The sequence below is a fragment of the Rhinoderma darwinii genome, chromosome 5 (assembly GCF_050947455.1).
Source record: "Rhinoderma darwinii isolate aRhiDar2 chromosome 5, aRhiDar2.hap1, whole genome shotgun sequence".
Lineage (NCBI taxonomy): Eukaryota > Metazoa > Chordata > Amphibia > Anura > Rhinodermatidae > Rhinoderma > Rhinoderma darwinii.
The window spans coordinates 117,695,696-117,711,098 of NC_134691.1; the positions used below are offsets into that span (position 1 = coordinate 117,695,696).

Here is a 15,403-nt window from a genome sequence, read left to right on the forward strand (position 1 = left end):
GACACCAGACAGCTGTTAGACTAATCTGTAATTTTTTTGTTTTTGCAGTTTAATATTCTAGTACAGGGTTGCAGTGGTTAATAGTAGTAATAGAATTTCATCTATTATGGTTTTAGGCCAGGGTCACACAGGAATGCTCATTTAGGCTAAGGTTACATGACGACAGTCACGCAGTTGCAATTATTAATTATTCACTTTGGGGAAAGGTGCAAGTGACCTTGTGACTATAGCAATATTTGACGTGTCTTAGAATTTTTATAATCGTGTTCAAAAAATGTACGTGTTTAGTAGTATAGAATGCCAGGGCCCCCCATAGCAATCGCTTGGGGGACACATGGTATCACAGCCCCACATCATTTTTATGATTTAAAGGTTGGTGGTTTCTGGTTTGGTTTCTTCCTCCCCACCCCTCTTTTATTATTACAGTTGGTATTTACCTGCATGGGTCAGGTTCAGGTCAGCTGTACAGGAATGTACGAGCAGGTTCTGGAATTTTCCAGCTTGCGCTCGTGAAGCCCGCTCTTTTTACTGATTGGATAACGAGCAGCAAAGGCGGGAAGATTTCCTGTTTAAATTCTGGTGTCCGGCAGTGTTCCGGGCCGTTTGAAGAAGATTCAAGACAAGCCATGGAGGACCTTATGCAACAGCTATTACAGAGAGCGGAATCAGCAGGAGGTGAGAAATTGCTAAGAAAATGCCTTAATGTAGTAGAGCTGCCACCGGAACAAGGAGGAAGACTACCACAGGATGTAACGGAGCGGAGTGAGGCGGTACTTACAGAGGAGGAGCCGGGCCTTACAGAGACTGACAGGAGGCCGACCAAGAGGACAAGGAGGAGCCGGGTAATTTACTCACCACCTCCTCATGGGAGCAGAAGCAGTGGTCGTTCAGTCGGCCAAAGGGCAGAGTTTTGCCTGTCAGCAGAGGGGAGACCGCGTCAGCGGTCGGTGTCGTCAGAACGACGTGGGACAGTGACGAGGCAGAGTTTCCAGGGTCCTGCAGAGTCAGAAGGGCGGGAAAGCGCCTCACAGCAGCAGCGCAGTACAGCTTCCTCGGGACGAGCTGCACAGCATAGAGAGGGATTTCGTCAGGACCAGCAGGGCTTAGCTCCACCTGCCGGTTCAAGGTCGGGAGAAAATCAGCCTGCAATGGACCCAGCGAGTGGTGAGATGAATGCTAACCAAAATGTCTATCTTTTTAATTTTATGAAGGTTTTATCAGATTTTATTACTAAAGCTGCAGCTCCTAGTACAGCAGCTGGAGTATGGAGTGAACAGAACAGCTCAAATGATAAAGTGACAGAGAGTAATGGTAATACTTCTGTCATTTTGCCACAGGTTGCTGAGTCTGTTAGTGTTGTTCCTTTATTAGACAGAGGTGCAGGAGTTGTAGAGACTTGTGTTAAGGAGGCAATTTCGTGTGAAGTGTCACCTTTAGGTTTTCATTTGTTGAAGAATATTAAGGAGCGCATTTGGCGGAATGAATTTATTGAAGTCTTATCACTATTGCCCTCAGCTAAGGAACATATTGTTCGTAGTGATAAGAAAGATGAAAAGTACGGGGATGATAGGAAGCGTAGTATGCCAAGATCTTTTAATAATTGGTTACAAGCGTTTTGTATTTATTCTGCAGTTTTAGGTGAGAAATATCCGGATAAGTGTTGTGGTTTATTTCAACATATTGACGTTATTCTTGAGGCTTATCGCAATTTTGGCGGTATGGCATGGTATAACTATGACGAAATGTTTAGACAGAAGTTGGCAGTTTACCCGTCCATTAATTGGGGGGTTAAAGATGTGGGTCTTTGGCTCAATCTAATGTTACCACAAAGAGCTGCGCCGGTTAAACAGCAAAATGCTGCTCAAGGTAACCTTAGGAAAGGGGTATGTTTCGCTTTTAATGAAACAACTTGCAAATGGTTTAGTAGTTGTAGGTATAAACACAAGTGTTCCTTTTGTGGGGGCGCTCACCCCATGTGTAGATGTTTCAAGAAAGCGAGTCCGTCAGCGCAGCAACAGCCAAGTACCAAGGAGTTGTTATCAAAAAGCATGGACGCCAGTGATTCTAATAAGAATGCGCCCATGGCTCGAGCGTTACCCAGACAGGGAGAAAGCGGAGCTCATTTTTAAGGGTTTCAATGAAGGTTTTGAAATTCCGATGTTTATTGGTCATGGCTGCTGCTGGGTTGAAAATTTGAAATCAGTAGATATGCATTAAGCTATTGTTAGGGAAAAGTTGTGTAAAGAATTAGGGGGGATTCACACGAGCGTGATTTGGCAGCGTGTAGGGCGCGTGGTTTTCGCGCGGCACGCAATGCCCTATAGAAGTCTATGGGGCAGTACACACAGTCCGTGTATTTTGCGCAGCGTTTGTTCGCTGCGCAAAATACGCGACAGGTTCAATAACTCTGCGTATTTCACGCATCACGCACACATTGAAGTCAATGGGTGCGTGAAAACCACGCATGTCGCACGGAAGCACTTCCGTGCGAACTGCGTGTTTGCGCAACAGCTGTCAAAAGGATGAATGGAAACAGAAAAGCACCACGTGCTTTTCTGTTTCCAAGCATCCAAACGGAGTGTCTTTGCGAGGAGCGAACCCCGACAACCGAAGCTAACTTCACCGGGTTTGGCCAAACTCGTTTTGGCCGAACCCGGCCAAAAAATTTCCGGTCCGCGACGTCGGGAGACATTCACTGTGCATGGTGCTGAAAGAGTTAAACTGTTTCAGCACCATGGACAGTGACTTGTGATCCCAAAATACATGAACCTGTAAAAAAAAAACGAAGTTCTAACTTACCGATTACTCCTGTCTCCTTCCTGCAGTCCGACCTCCCGGGATGACACTTCAGTTCAAGTGACAGCTCCAGCCAATCACAGGCCAAGCACAGGCTGCAGCCAATCACAGGCTGCAGCGGTCACTTGGACTGTCGCGTCATCCAGGGAGGTGGGGCCCGATGTCAAGAGAGGCGCGTCACCATGGACGCGTCACCAAGGACGCGTCACCAAGGCAACGTCCGGGAAGTTCTCGGTAAGTAGGAACTTTATCTTTTTTTTTTACATGTTTTTCGCTGTTGTGTTCGGCATTCACTGTCGAGGGTGCTGAAAGATTTAGCTCTTTCAGCACCTTGGACAGTGACGGGCATCGACAAGCCTCATCTCTATGATGCCGGCTGCGCGAAAATCACGCAGCCGCGCATCAGACACGCATGACACACGCAGCTGTCAAATGGTTTTTGCGCTCGCAAAACGCTGCGTTGTTTGCGTGCGCAAAAACGCAACGTTCGTGTGAATCTGCCCTTAGAGTCAGGCAGGATCGCTGGCCCATTTAGTACTCCTCCATTTAGTAATTTCAGGTTATCACCTTTAGGTGTAGTTCCTAAAAAGGAGGCTGGGTCTTTTAGACTAATTCATCACCTTTCTTACCCGGAGAAGACGTCTTTAAATGACGAGATAGATGAAGAAAGAGCGTCAGTTGCATACGCTTCATTTGATCAGGCAGTGGCTTTATTAAGACAGTTCGACCACAAAGCTCTATTAGCCAAGGCTGACATAAAATCAGCTTTTAGATTGTTACCAGTTAAGCCTAGTGGCTTTAACTCTTTAGGTTTCCAGTTTGATGATGCATTTTATTTTGACAAATGCCTCCCGATGGGATTCTCAGTATCCTGTCATTATTTTGAAGCTTTTTCTACTTTTTTGCATTGTGTAGTTCAGGAGCAGATGCCTAATGGAGGTATATTACATTGTTTGGATGATTTCTTGTTTGTTGGTTACGCTGATTCGTTTTCATGTTTAGAGTTATTAGATTAATTTATTGAAGTTGCTAGTTATTTTGGAGTTCCACTTGCTAAAGAAAAAACTGTTTTTTGTCCTGTTATTGTTTAGAGTTTTTAGGTATTGTTATAGATTCGGTTAATATGGAATTTAGATTACCAGTAGATAGGTTGTTAAAAATCAGAGTTTTGTTGGTTGAGCTGTTAGCTAAAAAGAAAACTACGCTACAGGAACTACAATCTTTACTTGGTTTATTAAATTTTGCTACCAGAGTTATTCCAATGGGACGCGTTTTTTCTAAGCGACTTTATTTTGCTACGCAGGGTTTGAAGTCGCCTAGGGCTCATATCAGATTATCGAGATACTTGAAAGACGATCTGGGAATTTGGCTTGAATTTTTGAGCAAATTCAATGGTCACAGTTGCTGGCAGCAAGATTTTGAAGATTCAGACTCGCTTTGTTTATTCACGGATGCAGCAGGTAGTAGTGGCTATGGAGCATACTGGTGTGGTAGATGGTCGGCAGAGACTTGGCCGGATTCTTGGATATTGAATAAAGTTAACAAGAATATAGTGTTACTCGAACTTTTTCCTGTGCTAGTTGCTATTGTAATTTGGGGTTTTGAATTTAAAGATAGAAGAATTCGTTTGTTTACAGATAACAAAGTAGTTGTATTTGCTATAAATACGTTGTCATCAAAATGTGATCTTACCAATAAGCTGTTAAGACATTTGGTACTGTGTTGTCTATCTTTTAATATATGGTTGAAAGCGAGTTATATTGAAGGAAGAAGTAATAATTTAGCAGATTCTCTGTCTCGTCAGTGGCAGAATTTTCGAGAGCTGCCTCCGGAGGCAGAGGAAGAAGGGATCCCATGCCCAATTCATTTGTGGGACTTGATCTGGGATTGATTTCTTCTAATATTAGAAATTCATTAGCACCTAGAACATGGGCTGAGTATTCAGCTGCATGGAATGATTGGCTTTCCTTTTGTGCAAATTTAGTGGTTGATTATTTACATGATGATGTTGGTCTATTTTTATTATTTATCTGTGATTTAATTCAGAATGAATTTTCTGCGTCTTACATTTCAAAAATCCTGGCAGGAATCTCATTTTTTAGGAAATTATTGGGTTCACAACCAATCAATTATTTTCCAGTCAGGCAATTACTGAAGGGTTATCGGAGGAATTTTTCTTGCTCAGATGGTAGGAGACCTATTTCTGTTGATCTTTTGAGTAAATTGTGGTCTGCTTTGGAGCAGATTTGTTTTGATAGTTTTGAAGTTTGTTTATTTCGCACAGCGTTTGTAGTCGCCTTCTTTGCAGCATTAAGAATAGGTGAATTAGTATCGATTAATAAAAAAGTTAGTCCTGGTTTAGATTGTAAAGATGTTCAGTTGGGAAGTTCGTTTGCATCTATTTTCTTGAGAAAATCAAAAACGAATCAGTCTGGTCGTGGTTTCTGGATTCGTCTAAATAAGTTTGAAGGCTCTGAAATGTGTCCGGTACTAAATATTGAGGAATGGTTTAAAATTAGACCTGCAGTTACAGGCCCCTTTTTGTTACACCAGGATATGTCTCCATTAACTAGGTTCCAATTGACTTCAATTTTTAAGAAATGTTTAGTTTCATTAGACTTGGGTGATTTTAAATTTTCATCCCATTCTTTTAGAATTGGGGCTGCTACGGAAGCAGCCAGATTAGGTTTGGATGAATCAATAATTAAGCGTATAGGTAGATGGGAATCAAACAGAGTTAGACTATATATTAGACCTGACTTGTTGATTATGAATTAATTATTTCCTTTAGGTAAAAAATTAGTGGTCTGGATAGTTGGCCACTCTTTTATCTATTGGGCTCAGAAGAGAGCAAGCAAGCGGAGTTATTAAGAGAATTTATCTTTTGATCCGAATGTTTTTTATATTTTTTTGGTTTTAGCTGTAATACAATGTATGTTTCCCAGTTCTGTTTTAATTTTTTCGGAAATTGTTCCTCGATTATTATGGACAGGTAAGGTATGTTCATATTTAGAGAAAATAAGAAAGAGAGTCAATGGAGCAATGGAGAAGTATTTACCCTCTTTAGGGGTTTTTTCATACAGACATATTGATCTGGAGGGTTTAACATCAGGCCTTTATAGGTCAGATGATATTCATCTTTCTGAAGTGGGGATTGATATTTTTAATTTAGGTCTGCAAAATGTTATTGAAAAATGGCTGCGATGTTTGGGGGGGGGGGGCATGTATCGATGATTCATGGCTTGTGGGGTTTAGTCTCCCAGCTAATGCTGGGGGGACTTGGTTCAATAATTTGATGATTGATTGATGAATTTTCAATAATTTTATGGTTATGTTGGATTGAATTATTTATTCTTGGGTAACCCTTAATAAACATCGCGGCCTATATTTCCAATTATAAAGTTGTGGTTGTCATTTATTTGTATGTTTATATGTTGGGGTTTGTTACCATGCCAGGGCCCCCCATAGCAATCGCTTGGGGGACACATGGTATCACAGCCCCACATAATTTTTATGATTTAAAGGTTGGTGGTTTCTGGTTTGGTTTCTTCCTCCCCACCCCTCTTTTATTATTACAGTTGGTATTTACCTGCATGGGTCAGGTTCAGGTCAGCTGTACAGGAATGTACAAGCAGGTTCTGGAATTTTCCACCTTGCGCTCGTGAAGCCCGCTCTTTTTACTGATTGGATAACGAGCAGCAAAGGCGGGAAGATTTCCTGTTTAAATTCTGGTGTCCGGCAGTGTTCCGGGCCGTTTGAAGAAGATTCAAGACAAGCCAAGCCCAGCCCTCCCCTTTTTTAAAAGGGCTTCCCTGTCGCGATGTTTACTAGTGGGGTTTAGTCTCTCCGCTAATGCTGGGGAGACTTGGTTCAATAATTTGATGATTGATTAATGAATTTTCAATAATTTTATGGTTATGTTGGATTGAATTATTTATTCTTGGGTAACCCTTAATAAACATCGCGGCCTATATTTCCAATTATAAAGTTGTGGTTGTCATTTATTTGTATGTTTATATGTTGGGGTTTGTGTTACCATGTGACAATACGCCTCTGGTACATCTACATAGTTAAAGGAACAAGCAGAGTATAGGAGCTGCACCGTAGCATGCAATGAGGGTGCTATCAGTGGAAACTCAAATACGCACAGTCGCACTCCAGTATTATAAAAATCCAAAAATTTTTATTCACCCAACATATAGGCAATGTTTCACCTTCCCATTAAAGGCATTTTCAAGCCTTATGGGGGTACAAACTGGGGGCCTAACTTCTATATGGGGGCATAAACAGGGCCTAACAAAGGGAAGTTTTCTGCCATTTTACTGCCGCTGTGAGTTCCCCCATAAAGAGGCCTACTAAGTCTTGTGTCTCCCAAGGGCCCACATAAACCTGGAGCCGGCCCTGTTCAGGATCCCTGTACTCACGATGGGTGGGTGTCTAAGCGGTGAGCGATCTGAAATGATCACCTATCCTGTGGTTTTCTGCCGCCACAAGCGAAGACATACCCTTAGGGTAAGTTCACACGTAGCGTAAATACTACAGATTTTCCAGAACATATTTTTTTGCGGAAAATTCGCAGCTTCATGCAGTAGCAGCGCAGGGGATGAGATTTGAACAAATCTCATCCACACGCTGCGTAAATGATGAGCGGAAAAAAATGCTCAAATTGACGTGCAGTTTTTTTTAAATCCGCAGCATGTCAATTGTATTTGTGTAATCGCTGCTTTTGTGTTGCGGGTTTTCCCTATTGGATTCAATGGGGAGGCAAAACACTAAACAAATAGCAGATTTTGCAGTGGAAAAGCTGTAGTTCTGCTGCAAAAAACGCAACTAAAACAAATCAACATCTTCTATTTAAAAAAAAAGGACCAACCTATATACATATGGTATCGCCGTAATCGTACCAACCCGCAGAATAAAGTAAAAATGTAATTTTAGAAAACCTAAAAAATGGTGTCAGAATTCCTGTTTTTTGCTCAGGACTGCAAAAAAATGTAATAAAAAGTGATAAAAAAAAAATCGCATGTACCCCAAAATGGTACCAATGAAAACGACAGATTGTCCCGCAACAAATAAGCCCTCACAGGGCTCCGGTGGTGAAAAAATAAAGTTCTGGCTTTCAGAATATGGCGATGCAAAATGTGCAGAGTCTCCAAAAGTGGATAAGATCGGGCGCCATTTATCAGTGCGACACCGGCCACATATCTATGAATTATTATTTATTTACCCAATTATTTACCCCATTATTATACCCTCTTATTATGCCCTGATGTACTCATGCACAGATTACACATGCCTCCCACATTATAAACTGAAATACCAGCGAAACCCAAAACAAGAAAAACTACCAAGAAAAATCTGCGCTCCAAAAGCAAAATGGCGTTCCCTCCCTTCTGAGCCCTGCAGAGTGCCCAAGCAGCAGTTTGCGCCCACACACATGGCGTCGCCATACCCGAGAGAACCCGCTTAACGTTTTATGAGGTATTTGTCTTCTGTGGCACAAACTGGGCACAACATATTATGCACTAAAATGGCGTATCGGTGGAAAATTGCAATTTTCACTTTGAACCATCAGCTGCGCATTATGACTTAATTGCCCGTCATGGTGCGGCGGTTGATGTATGGAGCCGGCTCACGTGCTGAGCCCGCTCCATACGCTGCGGGTGTCGGCTGTGTATTACAGCAGGCCCCCTCGGTACTAACGGACAGGTACAGCGATCGCTCTGTTACAGAAGCCTGTAAGAATAACAATATACTGCAATACATTAGTATTGCAGTATATTGTACCAGTGATCCAATGATCGCTGGATCAAGTCCCCTAAAGGGATTGATTAATAAAATGTGTAGAAGAATTATAGTAATTAGTAGTGAGAATTTATTTTATTTTTTTTAAAGTTAAAACAACAAAACACCTTTTCGAATTTTTCTTCTAAAGTAATTTAAAAAAATGAACAAAATTGGCATCACTACGTCCGTAAAAGTCTGAACTATTACAATATACCATTATTTAATTTGCACAGTGCACACCTTAAAAAAATGTAATAATTGAAACCGGCAAAATCGCTTTTTTTTTTTTTTTTGTCACCTTCGCCCTAAAAAAAAAAATGTAATACAACTTTTTAATCACTTTTTATGTACCAATAAAAACTGCAGTCCCTCCCGCAAGAAATAAGCCCTCACACCGCTCTATTGATGGAAAAATAAAAAAGTTATGGCTCTTGGAAAGCGGGGAGTGAAAATCTAAAATATGAAAGCAAAAAATGGATCAGTCCTGAAAGGGTTAATTCATTTCTAATGAAAAAACGTATGACCCCATGTGGGGTATTTCCGTACTCGGGAGAAATTGCTTTATAAAAAATGGTTGTTTTTTTCCTCCTTTTATCCCTTGTGAAAATGAGAAAATTCCACATTTTAGTGGAAAAAATGTTGATATTAATTTTCGCACCCTAATTCTAATAAACTCTGCAAAAGACCCATGGGGTCTAAATGCTTACTATACCCCTAGAAAAATTCCTTGAAGGTTTTTCAAAAATGGGGTCACTTTTGGTGGGTTTCCACTGTTTTGGTCCCTCCAGTGCATTGCAAATGCGACATGGCACCGAAAACCATTCCAGCAAAATCATAAATCCAAATGGCGCTCCTTCCCTTCTGAGCCCTGCTGTGGGTCCAAACAGCAGTTTATTACCACATATGGCGTATTGTCGTAATCGGGAGACATTGCTTTACAAATGTTGGGGTGCATTTTCTTCGTTATTCCTTGTTAATAATAAAAATTTCTATGTTTCAGAAAAAAAGTACATTTTAATTTTTACAGACTAATTCCAATATATTTAGCGAAAAACCTGTGTGGTCAAAATGCTAACTATACCCCTAGATAAATACCTTAAGGGGTCTAGTTTTCGAAATGGGGTAGTTTATGGGGAGTTTCTATCGTTCTGGCAGCTCAAAGCCTCTCCAAATGTACAGTGGGGCCTAAAACATTTTCAAGCAAAATATGAGTCCTGAAAGCCTCCGGGTGCTCCCTTCCTTTTGGGTCCTGCTGTGTGTCCAGGCAGCGCATTAGGGCCACAATGTGGGTATTTTTGAAAACAGGAGAAACAGAGTGATAGATTTTGTGGTGTGTTTCTTCATTCTCATGGTCTCTTTACAAAGAAATTGGTCTTCAAACTGATACTTTTATGAAAAAAAGTGAATTATTTTTTTTTCTCACCTGCTATGTATTACATTTAGCAAAAAACTGTGGGGTCAAAATACTTACTATACCCCTAGGTAAATACCTTAAGGGGTCTAGTTTTCTAAATGGGGTCATTTGTGGGGGCTTCCATCACTCTGAGACCTATGAGCCTCTGAAAACCTGGCTTGGTGCAGGAAAACAAAATGTACTTAAATTTATAAAATTATTCAATTTGTAAGTCCTCTAAATTGCTGAAAATGTATTTTATTTTTTCAAAAATGCTGCCAAAATAGAGTAAAGAGATAGAAATATATATTTAATTAAAAAAAGTGTACAGTATGTGTGTACATATGTGACATATTGCAGTTAAAAATAGGGGAAAATGGTAATTTTTACAATTTCTTCCATTTTTCTAATTTTTTAATTTCCGCAAATTGTATCAGTCTACTTTTACCACTAAAATAAAGTACAACATGTGACGAAAAAACAATGTCAGAATTACTTGGATAGTCAAAACTTTCAGAGTTATTCTCTGATAAAGTCAGACATACCAGATTTGACGACAAATCTGGCTTGGTCATTAAGGTACAAACATGCCCGGTCATTAAGGGGTTAAAAACAAATTTCTGCAAAACAAACAACTCGTGAATTTCACCACTACTTTGCTTTAATTCCTGTGAAACGTCTAAAGGGTTAAGAAACTTTCTAAATGCGGTTTTGAATACTTTGAGGGGTGAAGTTTTTAAAATGGGGTGACTTATTGGAGGTTTCTAATATATAAAGCCCTCAAAGCCACTTCACAACTGAACTGGTCCCTAAAAAAATATAGCCTTTTGAAATCTTGAAAATGTGAGAAATTGCTGCTAAAGTTCTAAGTCTTGTAACGTCCTAGAAAAATAAAATAATGTTCAAAAAATGAAGCAAATATAAAGGAGACATATGGGGATGTTAATTGGCAACAATTTTGTGTGGTATAACTGCCTGTCTTACAAGCGGATACATCTAAATTTGAAAAAATGCTAATACAATGTGTCATGCGAAAACCATCTCTGAATCTCTTGAATAGGTAAAAGCATTCCGAAGTGATTACCACATAAAGTGAAACTTGTCAGATTTCAAAATTGAGGCTCTTTCAGGAAGGTCAAACGTGGCCAAAGAGGGAAGGTGTTAAAAGGATTTTCCGGGCATTTTATATTGATGGCCTATCTTTAGGCTAGATCGAAAATACCAGCTTGTGGGGGTTCAACTCTCTGCACCCCAACGATCAGCTGATTGGCCCGTGGAGTTCGACGCTGCAGCCTTTTTTCCGTTTAGACACCGCACCGTACACTTCCATAGCAGCTGTATCTGGGATTCCAGTTCTGGTTCAGCCTGCAATTCCAGGTACTGCCGCTACGGAAGTGTATGACTCTGTTACCGGTAAACACTGAAGAAGCCGCAGTGGAGAATGCTGCGGCCCCATCTTTGCAGCTGATCATTGAAGGTGCTGGAAGTTGCACCCCACTGATCTGGCATTAATTACCTACCATAAGGATAGGCCATCGCTATAAAATGCCTGGACAACCCCTATAACTGCACCACTATCTCAACTGTGTAGATCTAGCTTTAGGTCTTGTGCATGCGGCAACATTCTTAGCGGGCAGAATTGCAAACAGCCTCGTTATTTATTTTTTGTTTAACCTGTCCGTACTTGACGCGGTTTCTGCAGGGTATTTTGCCATGAAATTATTTTTTGGGGGGTAACCACAAGCAGATGGGGTCAGCCACTAAGTGAAACCTACAAAGAGAAAAAGTTTATTGGAAAGATTGGTACATTTTCTGTGTGATGTACTCCTGGTTTTGCCTTACAAATAATGATGCAAAATACTGCCGTGTGAAAGTGGCCTTAGGCTGGATTCACAGTGTTTTCTTGCGTTTTCGGTGGCATTTTTGCAGCCAGATTTTACTCTTAAGTTTTAAATATGAGCGAGCATGCGTATACAGTGATTTTTCTTTGAGAAATATGCCAATGACCCCAAAAACGCTACAAACTGCAGCGTGCCCTAGGTATGGCATTTTATCTTGCGTTTTTTTTTTCCGTAGGCTTCTCTTAAGGACTTTAAAAGCACCAGGGAAAATGCATGCACAAAATGACACTAAATAAATATTGTTACAGAAAAACGCTTGTTAAAAAAAAACATTAAAAATGCTTGAAACACATGACTTCCCTTACATGCATTTTAAAATGCTGAAAAGTGTGTGAAAGTGACCTCAGACTGGTTTCACACGTCGCAGTCAATTTATGTTTTTCCTGTAATTTTCAGAAAATAGTGGCAAAAAAACCAAAACAAATTAGCAGCTAAGTGTGAACACCGCCGTAGGGCTTGTCCATACATAATGGATTAGCTGCAGAAAAATTCTGCAGCATTTCCAGATAAACTAGCAGACAATGTGCTGCGTAAAATCCGCACCATTTCTTGCATTTTTTTTTTTTGTATTTTTTTTTTTTAACTGCGAAAAAGAGTTCAGATTATGCTGCGTGCGTTTTGGTTTTTTTTTTGTTTCTTTTTCAAGGCTGTGTGGTGATGACGTTTCTTAAAAAAAAAAAAAATACCGGAAATCAGTCCACTTTCCGCAGCAGTAATTTGACCTGCTGCGGAACTAAAAATACGCACCGCAGGAGAATTTCTGGACTGAATTTCTCCAGTGTGTGGATGATATTTGTTTAATCACACCCACTTTGCTTCTACTGTATTCTGCTGCATATCTTCCGTCCAATGCCAGATAGAAAATACGCAGCAAATCTGTTACGAGTGGACAAGCACTTATGCAGACACTAGATCATCTTTCAATTAGCTAATTAATGAGTGAGTTTCTATAAGTAGATTATTGTATTTGTGTTAAATCTGTAATGCGATGTAGTTTGCTTTAGCTGATCTCAAAGCAATTACATTAAATTACTCCGTGTCGTGTTTTTGAGCTGACACCGCAGACAAATGGGCAGGAAATCTACAGTTTGCTACTTATTTTTAGCATGGTTGTCTATGGCATGTGGGCACCTCTGTCCCAGCAGCTGGTGCCTTTTTCTGGAAATTTTATAGCTTCTATTTATGGACCAATTACGAGTCTTGACAAGCACATTCGCCTTGTACATTGTCATCTGTGTGTAGAACATGAGACGGGCTCCCCCCCCCTCACTTTTTTTTGTTTTTTTTTTATGTAAGGTATTGGTATTTTGCACATTGGACACAGGTATCGACCTTGCGCCTCGGGCTTTAAAATAAGCGCAGCCCAAAATTAGAGAACCCCTGGCCACTAACCAGACTTCCGTTTTCAGAAACAGGCTGGCTGGTTGCTATAGTCCACCGTGCTTTTTTTTTTTTTTTTTTTTTTTTCACGCCAGTTAATTTTTATGAGGCCCTTAGGGTGCTAGTCTTTCGACCTTATAGGACAAGCTATTATACATGGTGATTCGAATGTCCCCATATTTAGGGCAAAAGGGGCATCTTTTTTTTAAATTTTTTTTTTTTTTTTTTTTTTTTTTTTTTTTTTTTTTTTACAACTAACAGAAAAACAGGCCTAGTTGCCAACTAGAGCTCAGATTTAGTTTGTTAAATTGCTTTAAAAGAATGAATTCTGCACTGTGGTGGTTTGTCATGTGCAACAAGGCCGGATTTTCTGCTGGACTGTTATTATAAACGTATTTTTTTTTATTCCACTTTTTTATGAAATGCTTATTTATATTTTGGTCTATTAATTTACTGTTTTGTGCAAATTATTTGTAGATCAGTTACTACTGTGGGATCCTCACTGACCCGGAAAGTTCTATTTCCACCTCTTCCTCCTCCCCAAAGACCTTATCGAGTATCTAATTGCGACAGGAGCAGACGAAAAGGTGTGGTAGCTGGCACATTAAAGGAACTCCTAGAAAAGGTAATTGTTATAATTATTCTAAACTTCTAATTCTGTAATAACAGTAATGTCCTAAAGCTGATTCAACTGGGGAAGATTTTATTAATCGCTTTATGCCAGTTTTCTGTAGCATTTAAGAGACACAAATTATGGCACATGCCATATTTTTGCAATAATTTTACTTTTTAACGTTTTACGAAGTTCTTGCCACTTTTTAGCAGCAGCAGTGGGGCAACCCGCAGCCTCATACATTACTATAATTTACACCAGAACTTGGTGTAAATCTATAGTGGAAATCTATGCCAGCTCGCAGCTGGCAAAGATTTTACTTTTGAAGCACGGACTGCACAAGATGTGACAAATTTAAGGCGAGCACCTCTTAATAAATTTGTTTTAACCTACTCTTGCAGGCTTTAGTCTAAGGGCTTATTTAGACTAACGTGATATACGTCCGTGCAATGCGCGTGATTTTCACGCGCCTCGCACGGACCTATGTTAGTCTATGGGGCCGTGCAGACTGTCAGTGATTTTCACGCAGCGTGTGTCCACTGTGTGAAACGCACGACATGTCCTTTATTTGTGCGTTGTTCGCGCATCACGCACCCATTGAAGTCAACGGGTGCGTGAAAATCACACGCAGCACACAGAAGCACTTCCGTCTGACGAGCTTGATTCGCGCAACAGTATTAAAACTATGAATGAAAACCGAAAAGCAACACGTGCTTTTCTGTTTACAAACATAGTGTCATAATGATGGCGGCTGCGCGAAAAGCACGCAGCAACGCATCATATGGTGATGACACACGGAGCTGTTAAGTAACTTTTGCGCGTTCAAAACACTGCGTTGTTTGCACGCGCAAAACGCACACGCTCGTGTAAATCCGGCCTTAGACTACGTATGAACGCCAGTCTAAGTAACACTGTTCCAATTTGTGCCTATTTTTAGGGAAGTAAAGAGGCAGAGTTCCAGAAGTTCTGCAAGTAAAGTTTCTTTTACACTGGCCACTTATCGGGCAAACGAGCGTTCATAGAGTATATCTGCTGGTTTAAAAAAAAAAAAAAAGTAAAATATTATCGTTGTCGGCAGCACATCTCCCTGTATAGACAGGAAGACATTCTGCTGACATGATGATGATGATGTACTAGTCCTTCTCCATTAATTAGAATATCATCAAAAAGTTAATTCAATTCAAAAAGTTAAGCTCATATATATTATATAGGTTCATTACACAGAGTGATCTATTTCCAGCATTTTTTTTCTTTTAATGTTGATGATTATGGCTAAGGGTATGTTCACACGGGCTATTTTCGGCCGGTTTTCTCTTGACAACCGCTCCGTATTTTCAGATATTTTTGACTCCGCGCATGAACATACCCTAAGGGTATGTTCACACACACACTATTTACGGACGTAATTCGGGCAGTTTTGCCCCGAATTACGTCAGAAATAGCGGCTCAATAGCGTCGGCAAACATCTGCCCATTCATTAGAATGGGTATTACGATGTTCTGTGCAGACGGTCATTTTTTTTACCCCCCCCCC

At 40.3% G+C, this 15,403-nt stretch overlaps 1 protein-coding gene across 2 annotated transcripts in view; it reads left to right on the forward strand.

Annotated features, from left to right (window-relative positions):
- CIDEA (cell death inducing DFFA like effector a) overlaps window positions 1–15,403 on the forward strand; it is a 46,300-nt gene that overhangs the window by 6,073 nt on the left and 24,824 nt on the right. For both annotated transcript variants that reach the window (XM_075826443.1, XM_075826445.1), the window contains exon 2: window positions 13,735–13,882. In XM_075826443.1, coding sequence (XP_075682558.1) covers window positions 13,735–13,882 — 148 coding nt within the window. The remainder of the gene's footprint in view (window positions 1–13,734; window positions 13,883–15,403) is intronic.